Source organism: Phycodurus eques, chromosome 5 (assembly GCF_024500275.1).
Source record: "Phycodurus eques isolate BA_2022a chromosome 5, UOR_Pequ_1.1, whole genome shotgun sequence".
NCBI lineage: Eukaryota > Metazoa > Chordata > Actinopteri > Syngnathiformes > Syngnathidae > Phycodurus > Phycodurus eques.
The window spans coordinates 23,427,692-23,452,649 of NC_084529.1; the positions used below are offsets into that span (position 1 = coordinate 23,427,692).

Consider the following 24,958-nt stretch of genomic DNA (forward strand, 5'->3'; position numbering starts at 1 on the left):
TAACTTTTTTTTTTATCATGATCGTAATGCAAAGTGATCCCACACAGCAGACCTGGCCTCTTCTAGTACCAACTCTTTCGTCATGCCGGAAAACCTCTCCACACCTTTTTTCTTTTTTTTTTAATCTCCACAATTGACCGCCAGCAACGCTGCTTCACCTCTTCTCCATTCAGCGGTCGGCATTATATTTTAGGCGCTACTTTCTGCTCAGGAGTGCACATTGCTTTGCCTCAATAGTGAAAGAGAGAGAGAGAAGAGAAAAAAAGAGTTTTGCGGGCCTATGAAGTGAAACGAAAGGTTCAGACAAATATCATAAACCAACCCACCCCTAGTTCGTTACTTAGCTGTACTAAAATGTTCACAATTACATTTTTATTTTTAATCGTCCCAAGCTAGTCTATGAAACTTAGTGTTTCACCAGGTAGCTAAACTGTTAAAATTAGCTTACCTGTCTTTTTGTTTTGTAGTGACGGATGAAGTTCGACGTCGTTGCTTTTGTGTCTTTAATACACGAGCTGCAAAACATGCAAGTTGCCAGCCTCTTTTTGCACATTCTATTAACAATATAATCCTTGAATCCAAATTGCATTATCTTTGGAGCCAGAGGCAGCGCTACATTTTGACATTTTGTGTGGCCAAGAAAATGTTTGTTGAGCTGATGGATATTTATGCTTGCACAAAACCTAATTGGTGGGGCTGAAGATTGGTTTTAGGGGGCTAGGACTATAAACCTTCACCATTAACACATACCACCAAATATTTTTTGGGGGGCTTGACAAGTTTTTAGGGGGGCCAAAGCCCCCTAAAATAGGCCTAGCGACGCCACTGTTTGGAGCTCCATCCATCGTTGTTCATGCAGGTGGCTACTTCACACTGGTAAGTGCGCAACAATGCAGACTATGTTGTCAGGTTGACTGGAATGACCCCCCTCAAAAAAAAGTTGTTATTTCTTTTTCTCTTTCTTTCTTTCTTTAAAAATAAATAAAAGCAAACTGTCTTAATTAAAATGCAGATTTCCAACTCTAAACGAGATGACTGGTCAAGTCATGTAGTTCAAGTCTCTTTGCTAGCAAGTCTAAAGTCAAGTCAAGCCTTAAGTATTTTGCAAGCAAGTCACAAGTCATAAAACTGGCAACTCAAGTCAACTTGGGTCAAGTCATTTGACTCGAGTCCCCCAATCTTTGCTGTTACATAACAGTGGGCAAAAGTGCAGAAGCCAGGGTTCACTCAGACACATTTACAGAAATAGGCAGGTAACAAAAGATTGACTTGGTTGTTTAATTTCACACTTGATGGCTTATCAGGCACTCAAGTGAACAAAACTTACAAGTTTAATTTGTTCCATGACCAAGCTGGTAAGATGGTAACCCACTTTATTCGTGCTGTATTTAAAATCAATTTTCCCTATTGAAATGAATTGAAATGACGTCCACTCCAGCCCCACCAAAACTGCACGTTTTCCTTACTTGTTTTTTATTTAAAAAAAAACAAAATATCACTGCATTGAATCAAAACATAAACAAACAATACAAAGGACTGAAAGAAACTGGTTTTATAAAGTGTAATAACTGTACTAATACTGTAGTATTCATGTGTTGGATGTGTGCCTTTAAGTGGCGTGGTCTAATGAGTGACGTCAGGAGCTGGAGTCAGGTTGGCTGCTTAGTCTGCGTGTGAGGGTCTGAATGTGAGTTGTGCCCTACAGCAGGTCCTTGTGAGTGTTTCTCATTTTGTATTTGTGTGTTTGACTGTTTGTCTTGTTCTGTAAATGGCTGTACAGTACTCCAACATCTCCATTCTTTTTCTCTTCACTTGAGCAGCAATGTATCTGAAGCTTACTCGGAACTCAGATTTTGGCTTGCAACACGAAGCAAAAAAATCAACTAAGTGGCGGCTTATAACTCATAATATAATATAAGTTCCCTTTCTATCTATATACAAACAATAAAAAGTAAATTTTCCATAATATGTCCACTTAAAGAATTGGCAGTATCCTTCCCCGTTTATCATTGGATTTTTTTGTCTGCAGCACTCTCAAGATTCTGTTGATCAAAAATAGTATCAAATAATCAGAAGTGTTATCAGGGTCAGTGAACACATCATCTTCATGTATGCATCCACGTTTAGTTACCTGGAGCTGATGATGCTCGCTCAGCAGTCGTTCGTACTCCTGAGCCAGACCTTTGGCCTGCCTGCTCATGGCCTCCACTTCAGCGTGGGACTTGTGCACAGCTGCACACACAAGCAGGACTTCAACTGAGTTGCTTTGGGGTGCTCAATCGTCCACTGTGGCAAATTCAGCTTTTATACAGCTTTTTATAATTATTATGGAAGAAAGGCGCAGTGGTGTGAAGTAGCCAAGTACAAATACTTTGTTACTGAACTTAAATAGATTTTTTTACATATCTGGACTTGTATTATTTACTTTATATTACTTTAACTGCCAACATTTGTACCCAGATATGTGTACTTAACAACAACAATGTAACAGATAAGCGGCACGGTGGCCGACCGTTAGTACATCTGAGTCACAGTTCTGAGGACCTGGGCTCCGGCCTCGCCTGTGTGGAGTTTGCATGTTCTCCACATGCCTGCGTGGATTTTCTACGGATACTCCGGTTTCCTCCCACATCCTAAAAACAGGCATGATAGGTTAACTGAAGACTTTAAATTGCCCATAGGTGTGAATGTGAGTGCGAATGGCTGTTTGTTTCTATGTGCTCTGCTGTTGGCTGGTGACCAGTTCAGGGTGTTCCCCGCCTCTCGCCCAGAGTCCGTTGGGATAGGCTCCAGCACACCCACAACCCTAGTAAGGCTAAGCAGTATGGAAAATGAATCAATGAATGCAACAGATTCAGAGAAGCAAGATATTGCCCATCCGTGGCCCTATTTAAGTGAATGCTTTAATTTTGTCTGCTCCAAGTATGATTCGTAGCAAATGCGTTGTGTCTTGTGCTGGCCTAAAAACCGTGAGGGTCTGGGGCTCAGAAATTATCAGTCTAATATGAAAACCAACAACAACGTAGGTTGCAGACAGCTAGTCAAAAAAAATACACGTATTCCTATTTAGATTTTTTCAGTACAGTACAGAGGTTTACGAAGTTCCCACATGGAAAATGGTAGGAAACCACAAGAACAAGAAATACTTCTTCCTTGAGCTCTAGTCACTAGTTTACTATGTAAACAAATATAGTGCAGCACACCCTTTGGTTGACGGAAGTCATGTCAAGCAATATGCTTTTGGCGGTACAACAAACCCGTTTGAAATGGCATTAAAAAAATCTAACACAGTGTACATGTGTTTTCAGAGGCTATTTAAAAAAAAAAAAAATCTTAAAAATCTATAAAAGTGGGTCAAGACTTTGCAACAATAAGAAAATGGAGGCCCCAGTGAGAACCACTGGTATAGTTTATACTTGTCAGTAAAAATTCATTTTTACTTTTTGATTTTGTACTTTTTGTAGTCTGTACTTTTTACTTTTTAACGAAAGGAGTTGAATCAGTACTTTTGCTTTTACGAGAGTCATTTTTTTTTTTACACATGTATCTCTACTTCTACTGTACAGAGTGTGAGTACTTTTGCCGCTTCTGGAAAGGTTGCCAAGAATACTTACCTTCTTCTGCCATCTTCAGCTGACTGGACAGGCTCTCAACTTCAAGCTTCAGCTGCTGATTCTTTTCTGAAATGACTTTTTCCTCATCTAAGAGAGTCTAGGGAAAATGATTATATTTACCACAGTCTCATTTTGCAATATGTAGTATGTCATGAAGCTGTGATTCGTTCTGACTTGTTTGAGTACACGATTGTGCTCTTGATGCTGTTTGGCCGCTTTGGCAGTGTTCTCCATCTGCGCTTGAAGACCTGCATTGTTCTCCACAGAGACGGCCACCTGGTTGAGCAAGATGATTACCCGCTGCATGACACTGTAACATTAAATACACAGAAATGGCAAGTAAAGCAAGACTGCATGTTTGGAACTCAAGCCCAAACACCTATACAGTGAACCCCAAGTATATCGCGGTTCACTGTTTGCCAGCAGCTACTGTATTTCCCAGATTTTGAAACAATCTTTTTTTTTTAACAGTACTTCACTGAATTTTGAGTTGCGCGCTTGCACGGTAGTATCATGTTGTGCTGCAGCATTCTGAGCGGCACTGAGCTCTACAGGATGTAGATGCAGTGTAATTGAGAGCAAGAAGAAGAGGCAAAGAAGGTCCCCAATGACTGTAAGCTCCAGTCATAGTCATTGTACCCACAGAGCAGAAAGAATATATGCCTGTAAGTGTTATTGTATGATCTTTTTGTATGTGTTGCTGCTCTGTGTGTGTAAAAGTAGCAGTTGGTAGAAGGTTTATATGTACCATAACATCTATACTAATTTCCGTTAGCCCATCTATAGTGTTTAGCATTGCAGTGTTCCCCTGTATAGTCACGGTTTGCAACTATTTGAGTATTTTGGGGGGTAATCTATTGTCCTTAAGTTGAGAGGGTAAGCTGTGTTTACAAGACTCTTTTATTTACCTCTTTTCAGTGGAGTAATAAAATACAGGTTAGCTACAATAGCTAACATGAGAACACTTCCTTATGTCAATTAACCTATTGTGGTCTTGGCTGGATATCAGACAAATCTCACAACACCTATGCTTTGTTACTTGCTGAAAACCTCACTTGTTCCCTGTTTTTATGATCAGCCCACTTCCCTGTCTAATGTAAAAGTAATTGCTTTGGCACCATCTTTTGGCAGAGAACTGTGCGAGCGAAAGCGTGAGAACAGGCGCTAAGAAATACTTTAAAGTGTTTTAGTTGAAATATGTTTTGTAATAAGTTTGAATGTATTTCAAGCGTGTGTAGGGGGATTAAACTACAGAATATAAAAAGTTATTCTTATATGATTTCACTATATTGTGGATTTTCACCTATTGTGGATGTCTCGAACGTATCCCCCGTGATAAACAGGAATTCACTGTATATAGTACTGTGCAACATATGTATGATTTATGAGTTTGCCAAGCAGCTAATGTGACACCCATAGTAAAGAGCCCAAGGGTGGGCAATGTACGGCCCGAGGGCCACATACGACCTGTTCTGTTCTTTATTCTGGCCCTCCAAACATTTGCAATATTAAGTGTCCAGGATTATTTGTTGCATTAATTTTCATAAAATAATTTAATTGTTACCTCTCTGACAGTGTCAGTCAAAATGTTATCTTTGTAAACCAGATCTTTCGTATTAGATAACACTACATTGTTGTGCCGTCCTCGGAAGCGTCTTCAGCACTGCAGACACGTTTTTTTTCTGCGTGTAGCCCTTCCTCATGTTGTATTGGAAGATGGACACTCACTATAGCTGCTTTGCAAACTTAGATCACCTTTACATTTGGACGGAAATAAGACTGACAGCCACAGGAAGAGCGAGAAGCCTGAGATGTAGAGGTTGCGCTGAGCTCTGAAGAGCCTCATGTGAAGATGTTCAAAGAGATTGGAGTTCACCTTAGCTTCTTGCATGGGTTCCGGGCTTGAGTACTTGTGCACCTCGCGGGCAGCATCTGATGGTGTCAGAGGTGGCAAAAGTATTCGCACTCTGTACTTAGGTAGAGGGACATATACTGTAAAAAATGTTCTGGTAAAATTAGAAGTACTTTACTTTACTACTTTACTTCACTTTTCAATTATATCAGTTTTGAAGACTTGAAAAACTTCTTTGTGTAGCCAATAACATGAAACAATTTTCTTAAAGTATCTTTTTAACATTGTGTCATCATTTGTGGAGGTGGAAAAACTCACATGACTATTTTGACAACGTAAGGAGTGTTTTCACTAAAAGTAAAAAGTAATTGGAAAAACAAATTCTCAAGTGAAGTCCAGATTCCTGAAAAATCAACTTACTGTAAGTACAGTAATGACTAATGAAGTACTGTATTTTATTGTTATAATACTTGTGGGCATTTCCCGCAGATCAATATCAATACAACAGCAGCAACGGTAGCTCACCGAGGAAAAGAACCATAAGAACCATGATCATGGTGAAGAAGCACTTGTTACAGTAAGGTGATAACCATTTCCATATTCTCCAATTGAAAACCAAACGCCATCTGCAAAGATGGCAAAACCGTTTTTAATGCACTGAACAGGGTTTCACAAACTCTATTATCTCAATGCACAACGGCACATACAGTGGTACCTTGACTTAATTTGTTTCGTGACCAAGCTCGTAACCCAATTCATTTGTGTTTCCTATAAATTTTCCCTAATGAAATATATTGAGCGGCACGGTGGACGACTGGTTAGCGTGTCTGCCTCACAGTTCTGCGGACCGGGGTTCAATCCCCGGCCCCGCCTGTGTGGAGTTTGCATGTTCTCCCCGTGCCTGCGTGGGTTTTCTCCGGGCACTCCGGTTTCCTCCCACATCCCAAAAACATGCATGGTTGGTTAATTGACAACTCTAAATTGCCCCTAGGTGTGAATGTGAGTGCGAATGGTTGTTTGTTTATGTGTCCCCTGCGATTGGCTGGTAACCAGTTCAGGGTGTACCATGCCTCCTGCCTGATGATAGCTGGGATAGGCTCCAGCACGCCCGCGACACTTGTCTGGAGAAGCGGCTCAGAAAATGGATGGATGGATGAAATAAATTGAAATGCCATTAATCTGTTCCAGCCTCCAAACTCCCCCCACCATTTTTGTGTTTGTGTTTTTGATGAAGCGAAATAGCATTGTTTTGTTTAAAAACCAAATGACATCCTTGCAAGTGTTCTCATTTTGTATTTGTGTGTTTGACTCTTTGTCCCATTCAATAAACGGCTGAAAGTACATGAATGACTGTAGCTCTACTTGCCTACATGCGAGGGTATTACAGTACTTTTTTTTTTTTTCTTTTTTTTTTTTTTTTACTTTTCTCAAGTAGTGTATCCAAAGCTTGCAAATTTGGAATCGCAACACAAAGCAAAAACAAATTACAAATAAATCAATCAAATTAAGACTAGTAACTAAAAAATTTGAGTGGGGGCACTCACTTAATCAAGGTAGTGCTGTATTTTACATTTGAAAAAACAGCACACCAAAACAACAATGTCACAAAAAGTATAGATGCTGAAATAATGATGATCTTATCTCAGTTTACGCACAGATTTACTTAGTGAGAAATCTGGGCCTGTTTAGTTGAATAAAAAGTGTTATTATATATTATATTATTATATATATTATTATTACTATTATATATATATATTTTTTTTAGTGTATGAATCGCAACATGTGGATACACAGGTTAAATGTATGACTTGACTGGGGGTAGACTGGACTTGCCTGGCTAAAACTAATGAAAGTCTTGACTTGAGTTTGACTTGGTATTCATGAGACTTCTACATGATTTTGACAAGACTTGCCGGTTTACATTTGACATTGTCTATAAGACAGTGTGCCATTTGTTTTGTTAATGAAAGAAAAGTTTGGAGTGTGAGCAAACCTGTCAACCCACGAGTAAGCTATGACGCTGAGTAGCTACAGAGACCACCTCATGAAGCAAGTATCATGGAGGGAGATCCGATAAAATCGGGAAAAATTTCTTATGTCTTAAAGAGACATTCATTCATTCATTCATTTTCCGTACCGCTTGTCCTCATTAGGGTCACGGGTGTGCTGGAGCCTATCCCAGCTATCTTCGGGCGAGAGGCGGGGTACACCCTGAATGGGTCGCCAGCCAATCGCAGGGCAGATATAAACAAACAACCATTCGCACTCACAGTCACATCCACAGGAAATTTAGAGTCTTCAATCAACCTACCATACATGTTTTTGGGATGTGGGAGGAAACCGGAGTACCCGGAGAAAACCCCTGCAGGCACGGGGAGAACATGCAAACTCCACACAGGCGAGGCCGGACTTCAACCTGGGTCCTCAGAACTGTGAGGCAGACGTGCTAACCAGTTCACCACCGTGCCGCCATTTGGGAATCACTGCACTACAATTCATTTTTATCCCAAACATTTGCTTTTTCACTATACTGTACCTCTGTGCTGATATGAATGGGACACACAGGATGAGGTTGACGGCTATCTCTGCATAGAGAAAGAAGGCCACTGCTGTCCACTGAAGAGTCATCCTGGTCTCTTTCCTGTCAGGATGACAGGTTAGACTGAAGGGGCGCTTTTTTATATGGCTCAAGAACAAAAAAATCAGCTTTGGAAGGAAAGCAAGTGGGTGTGCATGAGGCAAGTAAATGGTCAGGGAGAAAGTAGACAGAATATGTTGTGCCTTAAAGAGACGTGTTTTTTTGTTTACTTGTATACAAATATGTGGGTGTATGGAGTGTCTACTCATGCATCAAGTGTGATTTATTCCGTCCGTGACATGATCAATTAGACTGGGTGAAGATCTAAAACCACTTTCAAATGAGGGCCAGAGGGCCTCTACAGACTACTCTGAAATACTATCCTGGAGAGGCGCTATCATACAGAGACACTCACAACCGGCACTTTCACATAGATTGAATAAATGTTTTATTAGTCCTTCCAGTTCAGTGTTGTAAGCATCAATAAATTTGGTTGGAAACTGAAGACTCAACTGTCCGTAGGTGTGAATGTGAGTGTCTATTTGTGCCATAAATCTGACTGGCGACCAGTTCAGTAGATGTTCCTCAGTTCAATCAACAGGCGTGATGTTTTCACCTTCACGTTAATTGCAGATTTGTACCATCTGATGATACCTTGTGCAGTCTTCAAACACAACACAAATTACAGAGAAGCATAAGACAATTTTTTTTCTTTGTTTATAAGTACAAAGACGTTACTACCTCGTTCTGCTTGCCAAGCGCGCTAATCTAAGATCCAAGATCTTAGCTTTGTTTCTTCTTTCTATAGCTTTGATCCTTGTACATTGTCTTGAGATTCAGGTCTTTCCTTTCCTTGCTGTACAGCTCCTGTCACCCAAGGCTCAAAGAGGATCATCTTGGACATTCAATTTGATTCTATGTGACATCATCTGAAACACGTTTGCTACTTATGAGACTGACATCACTCTGAATGTTGACATGCAGTACATGTCATTTACATGCATAAAATTAAATGATTTTTATTCGACATTTCACGACACCATTGGCTATCTTGATGTCTACTTTTCAGTCACTGTTCATGTCATCATTGGGCATTCTTACAGTCTGCTTTTCAGTCACTGGCTGAAAACACTAAATTTGGTTGGTGTTAATGTCACTGTTTATGCCTTTCTTTATTCTGCGGTCTTACACTTGGTTGGTGTTAGGTCAGCATTTTAAGTCAATGTTGTTCATGCCATCACCATGCCTACAGTCATGCTTTTCAGTCACTGTTCATGCCTTAACCTATTTATGACACTTTTCAGTCACGCTCAGACCATGACGCCAACCAATGATGGCATGAACAGTGACTGAAAAGCAAGACTGTAAAACCAGCCAACGGCGTCATAAAAGCTGAGTGTAAGGCCAGCCGATGGCGGCGTGAGCTTTTTAGTCACTGTTCACGCCACTATTGGCCGGTCTCTCTGGAACTCAGCCACAGTGATCTTTGGGCTCTTCTCTTGCTCAGTTTGGCCGGACGGCCAGATCTAGGAAGGGTTCTGGTCATCCCAAACGTCTTCCATTTAAGGATTATGGAGGCCACAGTGCTCTTAGGAACCTTAAGTGCAGCAGAATGTTTTTTTTGTAACCTTGGCCAGATTTGCGGCTTGCCACAATTCTGTATCTGAGCTCTTCAGGCAGTTTCTTTGACCTCATGATTCTCATTTACCCTGACATGCACTGTGACAGGTGTGTGGCTTTCCAAATCAAGTCCAATCAGTATAATGAAACACAGCTGGACTCCAATGAAGGTGTAGAACCATCTCAAGGATGATCAGAAGAAATGGACAACACCCGAGTTCAATATATGAGTGTCACAGCAAAGGGTCTGAATACTTATGGCTGTGTGATATTTCAGTTTTTCTTTTTTAATAAATCTGCTAACATTTCAACAATTCCCATTTGTTTCTGTCATTGTGGGGTGATGTGTGTATATTAATGAGGGAAAAAAAGAAGTGATTTTAGCAAATGGCTGCAATACAACAAAGAGTGAAACATTTAAGGGGTCAGTATACTTTCCGTACCCACTGTAGCTGTTGTCATAGATGGCAAGACGCAACAAGAATTTCCAGCTTTTTTCTATTTATAGGCTTTTTCCCACCCACCCACCAGTGTTGAATGTCATTATTCCATTCAAAAGCCAGCAGAGAGATATACATTTGAATTAAACAAAGCGAACCTTTTCTATGTATTATGGAAGGTTTGACCTACCAAAAGTTGTGTGATCACAGCACGTCCAGAAAATTCCATGGACACACACACACACACACACACACACACACGCCTAACCCTAACAGCTGCTACACAACACTCTCATGTGTCAATCACTTGAGTAGCGCAAAGCAGTTTCACTCTGCGTTATTAAATCATCATTGGTCAAGTTAGTTATTTTCTTTTAAATTTTCTCTATGTGCTTTTATATGTGACTCATCTCAATTTCACGCTTGAGAACAAAAAACAGCAATGTCTACAGGGACATCAAGCTTTTTTATTTGATTATTATGATTGCGAACTGATGCCATTTTCAACATAATAATGCTCATTTGCCCCAATACTAAAACAAATAAAAAAATCTATTGTTATTAATTAATGGCTTTCAGCAATCATTATTCATTATTATTATTTGTTTAATTAATTATTGTTGTTAATTAATACATTTCATTATTATTATTTTTTATTTGTTTTTAAATTCATTATTGTTATTAATTGATGCTTTTCAGTATTGGGGGAAATTATCATTATTATGTTTGCATAATACTTTACAGTAATTATTATTATTATTTGCATTTGTTGTTAACTAATTATTGTTATTAATTGATACTTTTCAGTATTGGGAAAATGAGCATTATTATGTTTGCAAAGGCATCAGTTCACGATCATTATAATCCAAATAAAAAGACTGGATGTCCCTGGTCACGGAGGCGTTTTTGTAAGCAATTGTTTTTATATTTATCATAAAGCAAAAACGCTGTTCACTTATTGCCAGCAAACGCCATAAAATGTGATGATGACGATGATGATCATCATCATCAAGCAAACAAATTCTACATGCAGCTTTTAATACATAAGGAATGCAAGAGAGAGAATAAAAACTGAAAATTAAAATCCTCATCACTGGCAGAATCACAATGAGTAAAATCGGCATAATCAAAATTTCACACGAAGAGAAAATGCCTTCTGCAAACTGTGATGGTTTGGTTCCCAGTCGGTCCCTTTCGAATTTAAGTAAAATGTTGACGCTTTTCCCAATTCAAACGTCTTCCCTTTGACACTATACCTGTAAAAGGGGCAAAACAGCGACACCTCAGCGGTGCCTTAACTACATAATGCCACTAGCCCTACCTTCTCGGCCACTGTAACATTCGCGGAAGTAAGCGAACTATTGTTTTGGTACAGACGGCGGGAGGATAAATATCGATCCTCGCGTGGGCGACGGGACAATAAACATGGATGACGGATGGGAAGAAGAGGTATATGTATATAAATGATTTTGGACTACTGAAACAGTGTTGTGTGGCTAGTACTCTAGATTTTAGTACGACGCGGTTTCACGTGGGAGCAATGCATGCTGTACAGTATTTTCAAAACAATATATGTACGAACCTATTACCGTCCTCTGATGAATTTTGTTTTTGTAAGAAGTAGATCTTCAGCATCTGTTTACTTTGTGCTGTTGTTTTCTTTTAATACGATTTTTTTAAACATCCGAACAATTAGATTGCTCATTATTATTGTTATTATTATATCCGTATGTATGTGTATCAAGGAGCAGCTTGTTGTCGTCGAGCTCTCTGGAATCATAAATAATGATGCTATGTTCAAGTCTCGTGGCACCTGCAAAATACTGGTGAGTTTGGCATGCATGACTAAATGATGATGATGATGATGTTTTTTTTTTTTTTTGTTATTTGAAAATAGCCATCACTGTGATTCTTAAAAACAACATATTTGTATTTGTCTACAAGGATATTGACAGTGAGCAGCCAATGATGCAAGTGGGCCAGTATGTGTTTGCAGGAGAATATGAAGGTAAGATAAAACCAACACTGTTGTGGGAAACAAATGTCTCTCTCTAACGCAGGGAATACCTGAAACAAGTCTTTTAAAGATGAAAGAGCTTGTGCATTGCATTATCTTTGCAAAGAGGAGAGGTAACCGATGCATCAAATGGACCAGAAAAATTCACAAGGGGGGAGCCAAATGGATCAAGATGCATAAAATACACAGGCATACACAATGGTAGTCTTCGTGGAGATTTTCAATCTTTCCTAGGTACTGCCTTGCTGTAGTCAGATATATGGGAGTCACCTCATTATAATCGATTTAAACCATTACTTACTTTCCCGCCTTCCACTGAGGCTTTGGACACTACATAAATGAATTATACAAAAGAGATAAAACAAAAAGATGCCATCACACTGACAGTCATGATAGAATCTTCCTTGAAACAAAACTGTCCCTTCTGCAGGTTGCTGCTGCTATAAAATAAACATCCAAAGCATATATAATACAAATAATAATGAATTTACTTTAAAAAAAAAAAAAAAAAAATATATATATATATATATATATATATATATAATATATTTTTTTTTTTTTAATTTTTGTATTTTTTTTTTACACTGATACTACTGATCATTTCCACTTCCAAAGATACCCTTGGAACTTGCGTTCTCTTCGAGGAGGAACCAAACAAAGGTAAAGTCTCCACGCTATACGTCTTATCGGAAGGGTTCCTACTTTTGTCACAGTCATACTTGACCTTTGTGTTTGTGTGTCTACAGGAAAAGAAGGCAGTGGATCCAAGCTCAAATACAAGTGTCACACAGTGAAGAAACTCATGATGCAGCGGATTTTCCTCAGCGAGAAGAAAGAAAATGAAAGCGACGCAGGTAAGAGTTAACATTGATGTGTTGTACAAAGTCAAACTTGTGTACTAAAGTACACTAGTACTCTAAACCAGGGACACCCAACCACTCTGGCGCGTCAGGTTTCTGTGTCATGAGAGCTCATCAGTTGAAAGTCATTATCCTGTTTCACCTAACTGGTATGAAAATTGTTATTTATTTACTACTGTTAATGTATCTGTGTTCATCTAGTTGTGTCAGTACCGTATAATGACAAGTAGAACAATTAAGGGCTCATTCACTGGATGGCAGAAGGTACAATTAACCTAAGGTTCCACCTGGTGTTATTCATACGGCTATTACACGGAGTACTGTAAGTACAGTGGTACCTTGACTTACAAGTTTTTTTTTTAGATCTCAATTGAGGCTTGGACTATTTTTATTTTTTGCTTTGACTTGCAAGCAAAAATTCGAGATATGAATGCTAGATGGTGGCCATCCTGCAGCAATTTTGGCAGAACAAAAAAAGTCTTCTAGCTATTTATTGTCACTCCCAGCTCATGTTTCCTGTCAAACTAAATATAAAACAAAAGACATTTAAAGTCCGCTAGCTTAATGCTAATATGCAAAACGACATAGATGCAGTTAAAGCATCCAAAATGCATCCAAACTAACAGGGCGAAGGTTCATCGTGCAACAAGACAATGACCCAAAACACACTGCCAACACAACAAAGGACTTCAGGGTGAAAAAGTGGAAGGTCTGAGACTGGCCAAGTCAATCACCGGACCTTTACGCAATAGAGCATGCATTTTAGCTCCTGAAGGGAGAAACCCCCAGAAACAAACAAGAATTGAAAGAGGCTGCAGTAAAGGCCTGGAAAAGCATTTCAAATGAAGAACGGAACAGTCTGGTGAAGTCAATGGGTCGCAGGCTTGATGCAGTTATTGCAATTAAGGGTTATACCACCAAATAGTAAATGTTATTCACTTTAAGTGAATTTAATAAAGTATGTTCCAATACTTTTGCTCACTTGAAAAGTGGTTGGCTTCAAACAAAAGGTGCGCTGTCCTGAGTTGTTTAATACATCGAGATGTAAATACTGTGAAATGAAAGCTGGAATTGTAAACTTTCGTCTCATATTCATCTTTTGATCTGAAACCTTGGCCAGATCTGTGCCGAGCCACAATTCTGTCTCTGAGCTCTTCGGGGAGTTCCTTTGACCTCATGATTCTCGTTTGCTCTGACATGCACTGTGAGCTGTAAGGTCTTATATAGACAGGTGTGTGGCTTTCCTAATCAAGTCCAATCAGAATAATCAAACGCAGCTGGACTCCAATGAAGGTCTAGAACCATCTCGATGATGATCAGAAGAAATGGACAGCACCCGAGTTAAATATGAGTGTCACAGCAAAGGGTCTGAATACTTATGGCTGTGTGATAGTTCCGCTTTTATTTTTTAATAAATCAGCAAAGATTTCAACAATTACTTTTTTTCTGTCAATATGGGGTGCTGTGTATACATTAATGAGGGAAAAAAATAACTTAAATGATTTTAACAAATGACTGCAATATAACAAAGAGTGAAAATTTCAAGGTGCTCTGAAAACTTTCCGTACCCACTGTATGTTTATGCTTAAACATACATGTCGGTTTACATCTGAGAAGGTGAAGGACTGTGTGTGAATATAAATGTGAATATGTTTATATGTAGGTAATTCTATATGTAGAGATATATTCAAATCTCTTTGTTGGTAAAAATATGTAGATTTGGATTTGTATTTATGGTATAATGTTTTGTTCATGTGGTTTTTGACATTTAAGGAATGAATTACAAAAATATAATCCATAATAATATTGAATATTTTTTAAATAGTTCCTTCACAGATAAATGATGCACAATGAAAAACACTATCGTCATATCGATTACAATCTAACAGTACTTTTTTTCGGGGGGGTTGGGGTTCATTAGCGGCAGGTGGCGAAAGTAATAAGCAGGAGAACACAGTCTGCCAGTCGGGGGAAGAAACAAAACAGGTGGATGAAGACCTGGCACTTGGATAAGACGGAGACGTTGACGATCTTCCAAGTGAAGATCCAAGCTCTGTTGTTGTGGCACTTCGGAAATTTGTTTCAAAAATGCAGTCAGTATTTAATAAATACCACTGTAAGTCATGCACAGTAATAGTTTTTTTGTTTGTTTGTTTTTCCTACTTAGCTGACAATTGTGTAACTCTGGACACATTATGTCTGTAAACGGATGAAGAATCAATGACAAGAAAAGTGTCTTCATCACTCAGTCTTCATAAAAATGGAGCAGGATAATGAAATAATGAATGAGGTTTTATTATAAGTGGCCAAACATTTGTACACGTTCCAGTACAATGATAAGTCTCTATAGATGTGTTTCCTTAATTTTCTTGTCCCCCCCCCCCCATTGAATGTATACATAATTTTGGCATGTTTTGCACTGCTCTACTAGCTACAGTGTGTGTAAAAGTGGTTAAATAATACTAAATCCAATTTCTTGACATGGTGTTATTGTCCATAAGATGTTATTTCATGAAACGAGTCATGTATATTCTATTTTCATAATCATTTGAACTTTTTGCATGTGTCCCTGTCCCGGCTGTGGCCGCAGAAGGAGTCGATCCTCTACCGCAGATAGATAGGTGTTTCGATAGAAGAAGTATTTGATTGACAGCTGGAGGGGAGCTTTTGAGACCAACCAGTGACACGCCCACAGCGCCCGGAAAGCACAAAGAATATCTCCATTCTTGACCATTTTGAAGCCTGATTTCACATATTTAGTACTTTTTAAAAAAAATCATTCATTAACTGTCTGGCTTGTTAACATTACTCTTTTCTATGGTGCATCGAATTTACAAGACATATTTTTGGCCTGTTTTGTGGCACTTTAATGGAGGCTGTAAGACTTGATAGTTGCAGAATAAATATTGACACTTTTGTTTAAAATAAAAGCGTTGAGAATCGTGAGATACATTTGTTGAACAGTACACAGCTTGCTAACTGAATCATGTTGCTTAGTGAAGGTCCACCATGTGGTTATTTAATATTATCAGCCAGAAATCTCCACCCTGTTGCCGCCCATCCTTTCAACAAGCTCACATATTTTGCTGTACCATAAACATTGTCTGCATGTTGTAAATTTATATTCAAAGAGTGAGGGAGGTTGACCAATATGCATTTGTAAGAACATAACATCTACTTAATACATAAATCCTCTATACACCTTGTCCTGTGTAGGGTCGTGGGGAGCTGGAGCAATGAATATGATCTCTATGAATGTTTTTGTTTTTGTTTGGGGGAATGATGATGATGGGATGTCTGATGAGGTCATTTGTTTCGATGTACATTTAGACAGGTAAGCCTTGAGAGCCCAAACACTTAGAATCAATTTAGAAAACTACTCCTACTTAGAATAAATTTAGAAAAAAAACTACTAAGATATTGTTATAAATGTAAAAACACAACTACTAAACTAAAGTTATCATCACAATGAGAAATGATAATTAAGGCGTTTTAATGGTCTGGTTTTGAAATTAGATTATTTTGCACTCGTGTCATTGTGACGTAATTGAAACGTTATTTAATTCAATTTTTTTTTTAAATCCTGCTTTGATGTACGTAATGAAAATAATGTCTGAATGAAAGGAAAACGTCGCTTTTGAGGACGTGGCGGTTTTCGGCCAATCCAATCACCAATGCTCACAACATGTGGACCAATGAGCCAGCGACGTGGCATCTGCGTCCTCGCAACGTCATTGGCCAGTCGGCGCTGGACCATCGGAAGTCTACGGGTGTGTTTCCGAGAGTTGAAGCGGCGGCCACATCGACGAACTTCTCTCAGGACATCGGTAAGTGTTCTTGGGACAAATCTGTGCTTTAAAAACAAAAGTCGATGAATTCGAGCGCATCTGCTTAGCATTTGTCATACTGATACACAGCCTGGGAATTAAGTTACTGTTAGCCCTTTAAAGGTGGTATGAAAAATTGTTGCTAACGTTGCGTTAAGCTAGCCGGTCGTACGTCGCACCGAGCCAACTTTGAACGTAACGCTAACTGCTCCAAGCATACTATTGTCACTTACCGACTTGTTTACACGTATGCCTCTCACCATTTGTCACCTGCTCTCATGTTTAAATCAAGCTCGAGCTCAAGCCTTATCACTGAGCGAAAAGAAGTGGGGGAGTTGAATACTTGTGTCGATATGCTGAAACCTTTCCTTTATTTTTCTGAAGTTGAACACGTACAATTTCACTTTTTGCCTTCTCTTTCTAACGCAACCCCACTTTTAAAGAACGTTACACAGTTGTACTTATAATTTCAGTCACAAATGAGAAATGCATCCAGTTGGGCTGCAGCTATCAACAATTTTAGAAATCCAGTATCCTGCTGAGAATTCTATCAAATAATCGGGTATTCGGATAGAATATATTTTTTCTTGGTAAAAGACCAATTGTGAATACACGAGAAAATTAGATTTTTCACTTAATAATGAAAGACCAATTGGTTCAATTTTTAGATAATTTTTAAATTTACATTGCAATGTGCGGAGCAGCAAACTATTTTCTTGGATAAACACATGTCCAGTGAGGCAATTTAAAACACAAATAAAAAGGAATAAAACAAATATAAATAGATTTCAGTTTAAACCTGGCATTTCTTGTATGAAAATCAGACATTTTAAAAAAGGCATAAACAGCTTTTATGTCGTACAAGTTTTCATCAGCAGCTTGCATTTTAGCATGCAATAATAATACAGTAGGTTGACGGCTGTGCATATATGAACTTAGACCAGCTGATAAGAAATAAGACATTCTTAAGTGATAATCATTCTAGCCACGGGCATAGTTGTCACCATTGTAATAAAACTCGACAGTAGTCATAATTACAGAAACCCAGAGCTCCGTCGGGTTAACGTTATGCTCGTAAGGTACATTAAAGGTAATCTTGCTGTTTTGCGTTACGTTAATTTGACCTTGTATCGATTCCAACGTGACTTCATACTGAGTGTCTTCGGCAGAGAGTCTGTATTAAAATGATTACATGTCAGGGTGCTCTGCTCGCCTTGCATTTCAGTCTGAAATGCTGCCACACCTTCGCCATTTTCTGTCTTTAATGCTTGCATTTTCCTTTTTCGCGGTTTTCATTGCTGTTTCTCCCCGGCACTCCCAATTACTTGAATCTACTTCGCCTGCTTCTGCATCCTTTTTCCCATGCGTAGGTGACATGAGCACACTGTCCAACATTAAAAGCAGCCTGTGCCTACCTTTGAGCTTTATAAATAAAAATCAGTTCTCCGAGGCACAGAAAATTCCTCAGCATTTTTTTTTGGGTAAATTGAGGTACTTGTATGACTCGTTTCAGCCCTACAGCATTGTGAAATCTTTGCTTGATAAATGGAGAAATTACGATGGAAATGATAGATGACAATAGGCACGATAGACATTTTTCCATCGTCCCAGTGATATGTATCGCTAGATGGCCCAGCACTATTCAGGACACACAAATTGGCATGCTGTATTCATTTGTCGTCATCTTCCCGTGCTAACAATGTAACACAATGCACCATTTCACCCTCTCTAGGTGAAGAGAGGTTGTCTGTGTACATTGGCAGGATGGAGCTGCGACCGTTTTTAATGTGCTTTGCCCTCTGCGTGGTGTACGCCACCAGCAAGCCCACAGAGAAGAAAGACCGCGTCCACCACGATGACCCACTCAGCAATCGGGAGCACGACGACACAGAGAACTTCGACTACGACCACGAGGCCTTTCTGGGCCAGGAGGAGGCCAAGACCTTTGACCAGCTCACTCCCGAGGAGAGCAAGGAGCGACTTGGGTAAGGATACTCTCCTAAATGTGGGGCAATTTTTCAAAGCGGTTCTGATAAGGAAAGTTGGAAATTCCATTTTGGGTGGGTTGATGGGAGATTTGCAGAAGAAAGGTGCCAAAGATGAAAGTGCAAGCAGAACTGTAGCAAAGCATATCATATGATTCTTATCACAGACACACACTAGTGGCTGCGAGCAAATTATAGCATCATGTCACCTCACCTTGGGTCATCTTGTGAAAAAAGTCCAGGATCTCAAAACTGAGTTGGGTAAAAACTACTCAAACGTACCAAACCTGTGTTAGAAATGCAGCCTGTTTCATCAGTGTTGCAAGACGATATCAAACGGGGACCATAAACTCCTGCTGCTTGATGATTGGTCGATTCTTCGTAACAACATTGTAACATTTGAGAGAAACCACCAAAAAAGGCGCACAAAAAGCCTGCTCTGTTGCTGTGCCTTAACACCACAATCTCCACTTTGCTGCAGCGGCCTTCAGTCTAGCCTCAAAATAAAAATTGTCTCCTTACCTTCAAAGAAGTAAATAAGAGACTGAGTGTTCTCTGTTGTTGGTGTCTCATTCTGAATGATGCGTTCAATGCGGCATGGTTTTTGCAGATTTGGTAGTTACTCACGTTCCTTGGTTTACGATGGGAGTTCCATCCCCGTGGTGGTGACGTAACCAGAATTTGTATGCAAGTTGGAAGACGCCGCAGTAATGAAGTTCCAATTACAGTAAATATTTGTATGAAAAACACTTATTGGCCATCCATAGAAAACAATCAAATGAAAACAACAAGTATGATGGTGACTGAGCGTGCCTTCCTGTGGTGCGTCACCACGTATGCTTACGCTGATCATCAAACTGTTTTGTTGCGTGCAGTTTGTAACATCAATACCTTGTATGTCAGGACCACTGTCAACCAAGGATCCCTGTATACATGAGATTTGTATTCTTACCTAATAATGCATGTTACTAAAATTACCATTCGTATTAATAGCAGGCTTGCTAGAGGTGCCACTGTAGTTGTATATTATTCCATCTAATATATTGGTATTTTCTGTTTAAATTTAAAACAATCAAATGAAAAACTAAGTAAAGCAGCAACTGACAGTGCTTGCTTGTACTGCATGACCATGTATTTGTCGTTAACTTCAAAACGTTGTTCGTCAAGAAATTAGTTAACTTGAGCACCACACGTAAAGCAGCTTTTGTGAAGGGTTAATACATTTTAGTCACAATTCCTGATAGGGATCCGCAGAAGATGGCCACAATTTCCTCCATGGCATAGGTCTTCACCGTTGTTTGTGTTGTCCGCAGCATGCTAGTGGAGCGCATTGACGAAGACAAGGACAGCTTTGTGACCACGGAGGAGATGAAGAAGTGGATCAAACACGCGCAGAAGAGGTGGATCTACGAGGACGTTGATCGCCAGTGGAAGACGCACGACCTCAACGGCGACAACGTGGTGTCGTGGGAGGAGTACAAGAACGCTACGTATGGCTACATTCTTGGTAAGAACCCTCACCCGCAGTTACAAATCTGCCCTGATGCTGCCGACACTCCATAGCGTGCTTTTGACTGCAGATGAGCCCGACGCCGATGATGGCTTCAGTTACAGACAGATGATGGTGCGCGATGAGAGGAGGTTCAAGATGGCCGACCTGGATGGAGACCAGAATGCCAACAAAGAAGAGTTCACCTCCTTCATTCACCCTGAGGAGTTTGAGCACATGAAGGACATTGTGGTGCTTGTGAGTGATCAACACGCCCTGCAGATAACACCCCTGTGACAATAGCTGTTTATTTACATTGCCCTGCTCGCTTTTCTCCCCTGTAGGAAACTATGGAAGACATAGACAAGAATGGCGATGGTTTAATTGACCTGGAAGAATACATTGGTAAGTTCTTTATCAAATGAAATGTGTCAGTTTTGGGGCCTGAAAACAGATTGAAAACACACTTATTGTTCTGTGTAAACACTGAAAATAAAAGTAGCAGAAAGGTGCTTTTTTTCCTGTTTGAGTAGAGTGGAAGCACAGCATAGTGGTGAAGAACAGTGTTTCTCAATCTTTGAGCTAAGGCATGTATTTTACATAAGGAAAATCTTGACGGTACACCCCCAAACAAAAATGTCAGAAAAGGTTTATGCTATGGTGCTCGACTTGAAATAATGAGCCAGCGAGCTTATGAGTTAGTGAGCTCGCTAGACCAGCGACTGGTTCGTCGAATATGTCAGTGCCTCGCTCGTATTGTGGTGTGGGTCACCACGTAACAGACATGTAAGAGAAGGTTAACTTGATTAAACACAACGGCAGACGTTATTCAGCCTGTAGCTGACTACAAACATTTGAGCACATACTGTACGAACCCGTTTAATTGACAGCTGAAAACTGAGAGGAGCGGGTTTTCTGCAGACACTCCCACAGCATCTAATTTCCCATGATTTTAGAGCCTCATTTTATATACTTGTTTATTTTATATATTTTTTAATTCCTTCAAATTTGGCAGTCTGCTGATTTGGCGCAGTTCTCTGAGGCAGCGATCCACAATGTTTTTTCCACCACAATCCAATTTAACTTAGACATATTTTGACGGACACTCATAGCTGCTGTGGCCCTCGGAGCCTCTGCCTTGACGGCAGCCGATGCGTGCAGTCAGCCTACGTCACTGTCCGCAAGTGGTGGCGTGTGCGGGGATCTTTGTTGTGCGCCAAGAAACTAAAAACTGAGAAAGGAACGAAACAGCGCTGAAATTATCCTGATATAATGCCGATCCTATCAATATACTTTGGAAACTTGAAATTGTGCTGTTCAATTAAAGAATTGGGGCGAACCTTATGGTAATTGTAAACCTTCAAACAACTGCAGAGCAGCACAACACATGCAAACATAGCATACAACTTATGGGGATATTTTCTCTGCCCTCTGGGAATGACTATTACTAGAGGTTTGTTGGTGTTCCTTCTCTGCCTCTTCTTCTTGCTCTTCTGTTACACTGGATCTCTTCTAGTGGACCATAGTACTGCCGGGCATGATGTGGCAGAACGGGGTACTACACTGAAAGTGTGCAACTCTAAATTTGGACTTGCCCGTACGCTGTAAAAACCCATAAATTATTGCTTAAAAGGTAAGTGATCTAGCGGTGTTTTTAATGGCAATATCCTGGTGGAACACTGTACAGCCTTCATTAAGAAATGGTCATTGTTAGCTTATTAGGGACATGTAAAAGTGTTGGTCCAGTGGAAAAAAAAGACAACAGGAGTAGAACCTGATCATGTTGTTCTTTACCTTCTCAGGTGACATGTACAGCCAGGAGGGCACGGCGGAGCCCGAGTGGGTGAGGACGGAGAGGGAGCAGTTCGCCGAGTTCCGGGATAAGAACAAAGATGGCAAGATGGACAAGGAGGAGACCCGAGACTGGATCTTGCCCAACGACTACGACCACGCCGAGGCCGAGGCCAAGCACCTGGTCTACGAGTCGGACACAGACAAAGTAAGTCCTGGTGCCTCTCCACTGCTGAAACAATACTATTAGCTGGGCAATATGGCCTTAAAATGAAATCTCAGATTTCTTTCCACAAAATAAAAATAAGAGAGAAAAAAAAATTGACTCTCCCAAGTACCGCCGTAATGACCCACAATAAAATATATAAAAAATTATCATAGTGTTTTAATATTATTGAAAGCAACTGTAGCATTATGCTCAGTTTACTGCAAAATTTGAATCCTAAATAAATGTTTGAAAACAAACTGTTCTAAATTATTATATGCTAATGTATTAAACTTAAACGTTAAGCACAACTGAACTCTACTTAACAAATTTACTATACTGGAAAAAAAAAAACGAACTTTAAGCCATGATCACATCATGCACTGACATCATGTACGGTTTAAACATTTAATTAAATTATTTTGCATACAACTAGAGAGCAGGCGCTCTCTAGTTGTATTCTGCAACCTATTTTGCCAAGGCATACCAGGTATATTTACAGCGTTAACCTGCATCAGCTTCCACTGAAATAATAGAAATAAAATATTTTTACCTTACAGATAATGATAGTAATAATACAGTGTTCCCTCTAGGCAAAATTTTCCTTTTGTCAAAATATTTATATAAACACAGACCTTAAAATTTGCCTAAGAAGCACACAAAATGCTTTCAAAATGTGGACAAATTGCTTTCCACCGGGCTTCTTTCTTTCCATGCGCAAAAAATTATGAAAATGATTCTGCTCACGTCTGTTGCTTAACGGTAATTGAAGCCGCTAGTTGCTTTTTGAAAAAGTGGCTAGCTGGCTTACTAACTCCACTCTTATTTGCAGCCGTTGTATTAGTAGAAGCGGTGGTGCAGGTCAGCGGGGGCAAGCTTTGTACTACGAAACAGTAATTTTATTTAAACTCTCCTTTCCCTAGGATGGCCGCCTGACCAAGGCTGAAATCGTGGACAAGTATGACCTGTTTGTGGGCAGCCAGGCCACCGACTTTGGAGAAGCCCTCACTCGACATGACGAGTTCTAAATCTGTAGCCGTCCACAAAGACTTTCTGTCCACTACACTTCCTTATTCGTCTTCAGTGGACGTCATTGTTTTTTTATATATACACCACGAGGTCATCTAATTTATTTAATTTGTTTGTTTCCTGTCATGCGCGTGCACGCACACACTACTTTTTGAAAGCTTGATTCTAAGGTCCTGTTCTGATCAAATGATTTTATCGGTGATTAGAAAGCAAAGGTTGCAGAATAGTTTGGGTCTTTTTTTTACAATGCACTGGATGATAACCCTGCCCAATCTAATGACATTGTATCGTTAGGATGTTCATAAGAAGGGCTAAATTGGACTACAACAAATTTTGTAATCATTTTCTCACTTTAAGGCATCTAAATTTATAGACAGAATGATGCTGTGTCCTGTGGTCATCGCCTCAATTTGTAGGTATTTTGTGTGTACAGCATATTTACTTGTTTTTGATGACTGGCATCCCCTTTTGTTTGCATTATTTTTCACAGTTTTGTGTGCCAAGCCAAAATGCTCAGAAGCCTTTTCTCCATTACAACACTTTCCCATAAATATCTTTGCTATGCTTATGTTATCACAACCACCATTTAACCACTGTTGATAATTTTTCATGCTATTGTGTGTTTGATGTTTTTTTTTTAATTTCTTTTTTTTTTTTTATAAATAACCGGTTCACTGCAGAAGAAGCCTTTTTTTGTAACTAAATACAGTGCCATGAAAAAGTATTGGCCCCCTTCTCAAATTCTTATTTTTGCATAATTTAGTTTCCCCACTTTAAGATCATCAAACAAATGTAAATATCAGACAAATAATAACCCAAGTGAACTTAAAACGCTGTTTTAAATGGTGATTTCATTTATTAAGGAAAACAAATATTCAAAGTTATCTGGCCCTGTGTTCAAAAGTAATTATCTCCCTTGTTAAATCATGAATTAATTGTGGCTAATCACAATTTTTGGTTAATTTTAACTGATCACAGCCAAGCCTGGTTACCTCCAGACCTGTTCAATCAAGAAATCACTTAAACAATCTGTCCTGACAAATTGAAGTTGGGGAAAAAACATCTAAAATACCTGCAACAAATTCACATGATCCAAAGAAATTACGGAATAGTTGAGAAACAAAGTAATTGAAATCTGTCTGGAAAGGGGGGAAAGCTTTAGGATTCCAGCGAGCCATAGGGGGAGCCATTATCCTCACATGGAGAAAAATTTCCCAAAGCGAACAGCAGTGACTCTTCCAGGAGGCCACAAAGGAATTCGGGACAACTTCTAAACAACTGCAGGCCTCCCTTACCTCAGTTAAGATCATTGTTCATGACACGACAATAAGGAAGAGACTGGGCAAAAATGGCATCCGTGGCAGAGTTCCAAGGCGAAAACCACTGCTGACCAAAAGAAAAGGCTTGTTTTACTCTCCTCCAAAAATGTTTTAATGATTCTCAAGATTTATCGGAGATTATATGGACTGATGAGATGAAAGTTGAGCTGTTTGGAAGGTGTGTCTCGTTACATCATGCGTAAATTTAGCACAGCATTTCAGAAAAAGCATACCAGCAGTCAAACGTTGTGGTAGTGGGATGGGGTTGGGCTGCCTTCTCCTTCAGGACCTGGACAAATTGTGATGGAACCGTGATGGCCCAACCAGTTATT

The 24,958-nt window shown here is 39.5% G+C and overlaps 3 protein-coding genes across 10 annotated transcripts; 2 read left to right on the forward strand and 1 right to left on the reverse strand.

The window, feature by feature from the left end:
• Positions 1 to 1,234: 1,234 nt before the first annotated feature.
• On the reverse strand, positions 1,235 to 10,373 carry bcap29 (B cell receptor associated protein 29). 4 transcript variants are annotated; one of them, XM_061676739.1, is made up of 8 exons: positions 10,295 to 10,373; positions 8,003 to 8,107; positions 5,992 to 6,092; positions 5,399 to 5,546; positions 3,789 to 3,924; positions 3,615 to 3,711; positions 2,132 to 2,250; positions 1,235 to 2,042 (listed from the first exon to the last, which is right to left on the reverse strand). In XM_061676739.1, exons 2-8 carry the CDS (start codon positions 8,092 to 8,094, stop codon positions 2,007 to 2,009), a joined length of 729 nt encoding a protein of 242 aa, XP_061532723.1. In that variant the 5' UTR covers positions 8,095 to 8,107; positions 10,295 to 10,373; the 3' UTR covers positions 1,235 to 2,006. The 4 variants fall into 4 exon arrangements, 3 of the variants coding, with proteins under 3 accessions (XP_061532723.1, XP_061532722.1, XP_061532724.1); XM_061676738.1 differs by lacking the exon at positions 10,295 to 10,373 and adding an exon at positions 8,786 to 8,938; XM_061676740.1 differs by lacking the exon at positions 10,295 to 10,373 and adding an exon at positions 8,786 to 8,938 and having other exon boundaries at positions 1,236 to 2,042; positions 2,132 to 2,232.
• A 1,071-nt stretch (positions 10,374 to 11,444) lies between these two features.
• gtf3c6 (general transcription factor IIIC, polypeptide 6, alpha) lies at positions 11,445 to 16,146 on the forward strand. 5 transcript variants are annotated; one of them, XR_009768560.1, is made up of 7 exons: positions 11,445 to 11,553; positions 11,850 to 11,930; positions 12,049 to 12,112; positions 12,737 to 12,781; positions 12,868 to 12,975; positions 14,903 to 15,097; positions 15,572 to 16,142. XR_009768560.1 is itself a non-coding variant. In XM_061676793.1 (6 exons), exons 1-6 carry the CDS (start codon positions 11,530 to 11,532, stop codon positions 14,992 to 14,994), a joined length of 408 nt encoding a protein of 135 aa, XP_061532777.1. In that variant the 5' UTR covers positions 11,445 to 11,529; the 3' UTR covers positions 14,995 to 16,146. The 5 variants fall into 5 exon arrangements, 3 of the variants coding, with proteins under 3 accessions (XP_061532777.1, XP_061532776.1, XP_061532778.1); XR_009768561.1 differs by having other exon boundaries at positions 15,575 to 16,142; XM_061676793.1 differs by having other exon boundaries at positions 11,856 to 11,930; positions 14,903 to 16,146.
• Positions 16,147 to 16,710: 564 nt separating this feature from the next.
• Positions 16,711 to 24,716, forward strand: calub (calumenin b). Its single transcript, XM_061678194.1, has 7 exons — positions 16,711 to 16,808; positions 18,541 to 18,793; positions 20,107 to 20,300; positions 20,374 to 20,540; positions 20,627 to 20,687; positions 22,085 to 22,281; positions 23,202 to 24,716. The coding sequence occupies exons 2-7, from the start codon at positions 18,573 to 18,575 to the stop codon at positions 23,304 to 23,306; spliced, it is 945 nt and encodes a 314-aa protein (XP_061534178.1). The 5' UTR covers positions 16,711 to 16,808; positions 18,541 to 18,572; the 3' UTR covers positions 23,307 to 24,716.
• Positions 24,717 to 24,958: the final 242 nt, after the last annotated feature.